The sequence below is a fragment of the Jatropha curcas genome, chromosome 10 (genome assembly GCF_041381405.1).
Source record: "Jatropha curcas cultivar XTBG-Jc1 chromosome 10, XTBG_Jcur_1.0, whole genome shotgun sequence".
Classification (NCBI taxonomy): Eukaryota; Viridiplantae; Streptophyta; class Magnoliopsida; order Malpighiales; family Euphorbiaceae; genus Jatropha; species Jatropha curcas.
Window position 1 is genome coordinate 15,517,086 of NC_143160.1, and position 7,909 is coordinate 15,524,994.

General features: G+C 36.1%; 1 protein-coding gene across 1 annotated transcript; it reads left to right on the top strand.

Moving 5' to 3' along the window:
• The first annotated feature begins 4,224 nt into the window (after positions 1-4,224).
• Positions 4,225-4,812, top strand: LOC149493177 (uncharacterized). The gene has a single exon (XM_089715432.1). The coding sequence runs from the start codon at positions 4,225-4,227 to the stop codon at positions 4,810-4,812; it is 588 nt and encodes a 195-aa protein (XP_089571558.1).
• Positions 4,813-7,909: the final 3,097 nt, after the last annotated feature.

Here is a 7,909-nt window from a genome sequence, read left to right on the forward strand (position 1 = left end):
GATTTCTCGAACGAGGAATTTTATGAAGTTGTGTTCCAGATGCATCCAAACAATACCCTAGACCTTGACAGATTAAATCAATCATTTTTTTAGAATTTTTGGAACACTATATGTGGGATGTGGCAGATGGGTGTAGGTCTTGGCTTCAACAAAGCACTTTACCTCAATCTCTTGCTGAAACTTTAATTTTCCTGATTCCTAAACTTGATAATCCCAAAAGTATTAAAGACTATCAGCCTATTGCTTTGTCACTACAAAAAAAATGCTAAATTTCGACTGAGGTCGGTCGCAAACTTGCGATGCATTTATGATCACGTGCGACAATAGTGGAAATGAGAGAAGTTAATTATTTAGAGACTGCTTTGCGACTGATCTGCGACAAAATTAGTGATGGTATTACGACCGATTGCTCGTCCGTCGCTAATCTTGGCACTAATAATTTTTGCGAGTTTGATTTTTATCTTGCGACCAAATGGTGATGTATTAGAGACGAACTTGCGAGTGATTTTTCGATCGATTTAAAGTCCATCGCTCAAGTTTGCGCAACAATTTACTGCCAAATTTTACTATTGGTTGGCTACCAATTGGCAATGCCTTTGTGACTGATGTGGATTTCTATGGTTGCGACGTAATTCAATTGCAAGTCTTTTGCATACAAAATGGCAACTCTTGATTTAATATTGCGATCAAACTAATAAGGTTTGCAACCGATATGTCGGTCATAAAATTTTAGGGCTTTATATGCCCTTGGTCACAATACAACCCCTTCCCCTCTCTTCTTTTTCCCTCCCTTTCCAGTTTCTCTCCTCTTCTTCTGTTGGTTGTCGGAGCTTGTTGCTGTTGCTAGAGAAGACTCCGTCGTCCTCCTGGTCAGTTAGGTTACCTTCTTCCTTTATTTTTTGCCATTTTGTAGTTTATTTTGTTTTTATTGTGTGTGCATTGGTACTGTGTTTGATTCAATAATGCATATATGTTGAATTTCTTTATTGTTTTATGGATTTTGTTTTGATTGTCTGCCATTAGTGTGTTTGATTTTTGTTGTTTTATGTATTTTGTAGTTTTAGCAGTATATTTCGATTGTGTTTTTGATTCACTGAGTCATGGTTCAATTGATTTTCTGCCATTGTGTTTTATTGTTGTTTTTGGATTTTTATTTTAGGGTTAGAATTTAAAAAAAAAAAAAGAGTAAGAAAATACAAAGAAATTGTCAAGATATGAAATTGAAATTGTGTTCTGTTGCTATATCATTGTAGCAATTGAAATTGCTTTTGCATAAACAAAAGAAAAATCAATCTTATCTAGATTTCAACTTTTAACATAATATGTTAAAGTAATATGTTGCTATATGGACTTTTAACATAATATGTAAAGTAAATAAATTTATATTTGAAAGATTTTATGAATGGATAATAAAAAATTTTAAATTTGAAAATTGTAAAAAAGAATTTACAACAAAGCAAATCTTTAAAGTTAGAACTTAAAAAACTTTTTGTAAGAAAATATTAGTGATTTTTTTTTTTTTTTTTTGAGTATTGGGGCAAGGGAATTTGAACCCAGAACTATCGTTGAGTCATATATGCACTTACCATTAAGTTATGTCTTGGTGTGCAAATGTAAGTGAATTTAGAACAAAAGTTAAGATTAATTAAGCTACAAATTAGAGTCATAAAAATATTATTTAAGTCAAATCATTGAGCCAATAAAGTATTTTGCATAAGTCAAATTAGAATTAATCTAATTAGTCTAATTTTGTTAGAAAATACTTTAAAAATATTAGAAATAATTTTAATAAAAGCATATTTATTGAATAAGTGTTCTGTTAATTGTAATGATAACTTATAGTATATTATACCTCAAATAAGTTGCGAATTCTTAATAATGAAGTAAAATCATAAAATTTGAATTAACTATAAAAACACTTGGACTTTCTATGGTTTGAATGAAATAAATAACTAATAAGTAAACAGATAAGTAAATTTTATTCATAAATTTCTAGAGTAACGTTGTGTTAATTAAAATAATATATAGATAGTGTACCAAGTTTATGCATTGACTTTAAAATTGATTATTTTGAAATTACATTATGTGGATTTGCGTTTTCATTTGAGTCAAAATCATATGAATATGATGAGATTAAATTGGAGGCCTAGTAGTGGCCATTTTTTACTCTGGAGAATGATGTTAGATAATATAGAAGTGTTTATGTTGTGTATTTTGACTTGAGATTACTTATGGCGAAGTGCCGCCGAAATTTATTAGGCTATGCTTAAAGTGGCCCGGGAGAAACTATATGCTTTACGGTACACTGACTTCACTTTTAGGATGCTGAAAAGCGGTAAGAAGCAGCAGTGCATGTCTCAGGAGATATGGGAGAGCTGGCAGAAGGCTTGGGAGGATCCTGTATTTAAGAGAAAGTATGAGATAACTGGCACAGTGAGACTGGCGGTGACAGAACAGGACCTTCCAGACACACAGGGGGATCAATCTCAATTATTGGTGAGTTAGTTACAGTGACAAAACTGATATTTAATGAAATGATGTAAATATTAATATATTATGCATAAAATGCAATACAGGCTAAAAGTATGGTCATGAGCCCACACCGATGGAGGTGTTAATTTACACTCACACAAAGTACCACGATGGACATACTTTTATTGATAGAAGAGTGATGAGTGTCAATGCATGTATATATAAAGTAATTTTCTATTTATTTTCTAGTCTTCTCTTATGCGTTCAGTTCAATAAATCTTATAACTGCATTTATTAATTAATTTGTTGTATTCAGGAGAACTGCAATACAGCTCCGAAGCGTGTTGTTTCTTCTCAGGCTAGATCTGAAGCTGAGCCAAATTTCAATGAGTTAGCAACTATATTTGGAGGCCGTCGGAGGCAAAAAGAAGAGAAAAGTATACGGCATTGGATCTCAGACATCACAGTTTTACAGCGGCTCATCATCTAATGCTCCTGGAGCTTCCTCACGACCACAGCCTGACCAAAGTGCCGAGGAGATTAGTGCATTACAGGCTCATTTTGATGCGTAGGAGAAACAACTTGTAGAGCTTGGAGTGCATGTGATGCGAATGTCCAGCTCGCACAGTGTTGATCCTTCTTCCTCCGATCCTCCGCCTGCTACAGATCCACATGTTTTTACTTTGCATCAGCCACCATCTTCTCCTCTTCATCCAGATATTGCAGACGATACCTCGGTCACTCTTGCAGACACTACAACAAATCTAGCGGACACTACACCAGATCATCCAGAGGACTAACATCATATATTTGATTTCGGACCATTTTAGCTATCTATGATTTTTTTCATATTTTGTATAGTATGTTACATTTATAGTTCCTTTTTTGGATTGTCATTCTTTATCGATAATGATGATGATGATGATGCTTTTGATATATATATGTTGCTTTTTAACAGGTGGAATAAAATTATAGTTTTTTCTATTTTTAAATTTTTTTTTCCTATAATCATATTTTGAGACTGACTTGCGACTGAACACTGATCAAAATATAACTATTAAATTCAAATTAGCAGCCGCCTCTGGGCTAATTGCGACCGATAAATTGCGACCGCTTTCTGATAAGATTTCAATTGAAAAAGACGATGTGGATTAATGACTGTTAGTTATATTTTGCGATCGACATGTTGGTTGCTAAGATGAAACCACTTGGATAATCGGTCATAAAAAATTTGCAATGAGTACTTCTGCGACCATTTTCAAGTGGTCACAAATCAACGTTTTTTTGTAGTGTGTGTAATGTCCTTTACAAAATTTTGTCTAAGACTCTTAAATAATCATCTTAAGAAAATCCTACCTAGAATTATCTCCAAGTGTCAATTGGCCTTTGTCCCAAGGCTTCTGATAATGTTATGGTAGCCTTTGAGATTATTCATAACATTAAAAAGAAATACAAGGGCCAGTAGGGGTTATTATGCTCTTAAAATTGATACTAGCAAGGTTTACGATAGGGTTGACTGGGATTTTCTACATAGGGTGTTATTAAAAATGGATTTCTATGATAGATGTGTTAGTTGGATGACTATTTGTTTTTCTTAAATTAGATATATGGTTAACGTTAATAAAGAGTGGGTGGGTTCAATTGTGCCTGAGAGAGAGTTGTGAGAGGAGTACCCTCTTTCTCCTTATGTATATCTTGTTTGTGCTGAAGGCCTTTCTTTACTTCTTTCAGATTCTGAGAGGGGTTGGATACATGGGTGTCGGGCAGGGCCTAGATGTCCCAGGATTTCACATTTATTGTTTGTCGATAATTCTCTCTTCTCTTTTCATCGATTTTAGAGGCGCTAGAATTTTGGGTATTCTTGTGGAGTATGAAAAAGCTTCGAGCCAGTCTGTGAATTTTCAAAAGTCGGGTATTATGTTTAGCCCTAATGTGAATATGAAGCTCAAAAAATCTATCTGTGATTATTTGGGAGTGCATAATCCTTTAGGGGGTGGCTCTTATCTTCTTATGTTATCTTTGATAGGCAGTAATAAGAAGCATCTCTTTGGGTTTTTAAAAGATGAACCTTGGAGAAAGCTTAATGGATGGAGCACTAAATTATTATCTAGAGCAGGTAAGGAGGTCCTTATCAAATATGTGGCTCAAGCTATACCTTCTTATTGTATGAGTGTGTTTGAAATTCCTATGTCTATTTGCAAAGAGTTGCAGGTCATGATGAATAGTTTTTGGTGGCAAGGGAAAAAAGAGGGTGATAAGGGGATTAATTGGATGTCTTGGGAAAAGACAAGTACGGGCAAGAAGGAGCAGGGAATGGTTCTAGGATCTCCATTGTTTTAATCTTGCTATATTGGGTAAATGCGTTGGAGGTTATTAACCGACGTAAGCACTCTTTCTTATCGAATTTTCAAAGCCAAATATTTCCCTAATGGGGATTTTCTAGGAGCTTCTTTGCATAATAACCCAAGTTAGAGGAATGTTTTATCTTCTAACATAGTTTTAAAGAATGGAGTTCATTAGAGGGTAGGGAATGGTGAGGACATTATAGCTTCTAGGAACCCATGGATTCCTAAGGATAGATCCTTTATAATAGAGGATGGCAATCTTTTTATACCCAAAAGTCTTAGAGTTTGCGATCTTTTGAGGGAGGGGAAAAGGAAATGGGATATTGATAAAATTATTAATCTTTTTAGTATGGGAGATGCATGTGTTATTATTGGCATCCCTCTTAGTATTCATGATAGGAGGGACAAGCTTACATGGCACTTTGAAAAAAAAAAAAAAAGGAGCTTATAGTGTTAAAACAGGCTACTATGTGGGGCTTAAAGTTTGAGGTAGGGAACACTTTAGGAGCAACAGTGATATTTGGAGATTAGTTTGGGAAATTGACGTGCCGCCCAAGGTACGAAATTTTATATGAAGAGCTATGCGAGATGTGTTACCTACTAGAATGAAACTGATAGGTAGAGGTGTGGAGGTTTGTAAGGAATGTTTATATTGTAGCTTGTAGGAAACGGTGGACCATGTTCTAGTGCATTGTCTGTGAGCATTGAATGTATGGAGTCTTGGAGGTTTTCGCTGCCACAACCACATTTTTCTTTCTCATAATTTTTCTTGCAGGATGTTAAGGATATGTATCTTGTACCAACTTGTAAACAAATTCCCTACAGAATAGGAATCTGAAAATCAAATCCCTTTAGAATAGGTTCACTATTATTGCTCTTCTGTATATATATATGTAACCTATCTTTGATATCGAAGAGGAGAAGGAGTCTATTTTTCCACTCCTATTTCATAATTATGCATTGTTTCTATTGGCTTCTTTAATCCTTTTCATGGTATCAGAGCCAGCAAGCTCACTACGATGATGTCTCCTGATGATTTAGCGAAGATTATCGCTGCAATTAACACCAAAACTAATGCGGATGATCCGTATCATGTGAACCACTCTGAAGCCCCTGGATTCAGCCTTGTTAACACGCCTCTGACGGGGCAAAATTACCTCTCGTGGAGTCAATCTGTTCAAATCGCTCTTCGGGCTAAGAAGAAACTTGGATTCATCAATGGCAAAATCAAACCACCATCGCCGGAATCTGATGATTATGACAAATGGTTGACCGCCGACAGTATGGTCGTTTCCTGGCTACTGAACGCCATATCCAAAGACATCTCAAATGCATTTGTATTCTGTAAAAATGCAAAGGCTCTTTGGGACGAGCTGAAGCAGCGTTATGGGGAGAGTAATGGGCCAATGATTTATCAAATTGAACGAGAAATTGCTGGTTACAAACAAGGTAATAACTCTATCACAGATTATTACACCAAACTGAAACACAGGTGGGATGAATTAAGTTGCCTAGCTCCATTACCTGTTTGTTGTGATTCCGGTACTGCGATTGCCGATTACGATAACAATCGGCGGTTGATGCAGTTTTTGATGGGATTGGGTGATGAGTACGACAACGTGAAAAATCAGATTCTGCTCCAAGATCCCTTACCTTCCATAAACAAGGCTTTCTCTATGATCGTGAGTGTTGAAAAACAACGGGAGGTGCAAACTGATAGTACTGCTTCCACCGAAATCGCTGCTGTTATGCTTGCACAAAGGACTTCTACGGGAAATCGTGGCAATGTCGGGGCTGGGTATGGCAAAAGTACCTCTTCCGCCAGAAAAGAGGAACGAAAGAAGCAGTATTGTTCTAAATGCAAGACTATTGGGCACACTATTGATGACTGCTTTCTTATTCATGGATATCCAGATTGGTTCATCGATTTACAACGGAAAAAGGGGGTGGATGTTCGCAAATATTACAGTGCCAATAACGTTATTCGAGTTGCTCCAACTGATGCATCTCCGAATTCGACAGTACCGCAGCAAACACGTGTGGATCCTCTGACAACAGGAGTGTCTGATTATTTACAACAGGAGTTTCAGAAATTTCTCGCCGCCAAAGGCAGCAGCAGTGCACACGTTGAAGGGGATATCCGAACCGTGAATTTTGCAGGTACTTTACTTAATTCTGTTTTTACAAGCATTAATTTTAATTGCAAGGATAATTGGATAATAGACACTAGCGCAACTGATCACATTACACCCCATCTCAATTTTTATGATCATGTTATTAAACTCAATCCACCCACCACCATCCGACTACCTGACAATTCCACACGCTTGGTTACTCACATTGGTAATATTAGATTGAATGCTAGAATTGTGCTCTATAACGTTTTGTATGTTCCATCCTTCAGTTGCAATCTGTTATCTGTCAATCTTCTCACAAGAACTTGTGGCTTATCAGTTCACTCATTCCCTGAATATTGTTTATTCCAGGATTTACCGACTAGTGAAGTTTTGGCAACAGGAACTGTGATCAGAGACCTTTACTATTTGATGAAAGATTCTTTTTCTAGACAAATAAATTGTAATTCTGTTGTTCATTGTTTTGAGCACGATAAACACTTGGCTTTACTTTGGCATGCCAGATTAGGACACGTATCTTTTAAACGCTTGAAACATGTGGATGGAATTGCTCATTGTGATTATACTGAATTGATGTGTTCTACTTGTCCTATTGCTAAGCAAACGAGATTATCTTTTCCTACCAGTGCTATTTCTTCTGAGCATGTGTTTGATTTGATTCATGCTGATTTATGGGGGCCATATAAGTTGAAATCAATTACCAACGCTGTTTATATGTTAACCATCATTGATGATTATAGCCGGTTTTGTTGGACTTATATGTTGAAAACCAAAGACCAGGTGTTGCTTGCCTTGAGATCTTTTTTTAATTATGTGATCACTCATTATGACAAACGGGTAAAGATTATTCGCACTGATAATGGAACAGAGTTTGTGAATACTGCATGTAGTTCTTTTTTACAGGAACATGGTACTTTACACCAGAGGACTTGTGTTTATACCCCTCAGCAGAATGGA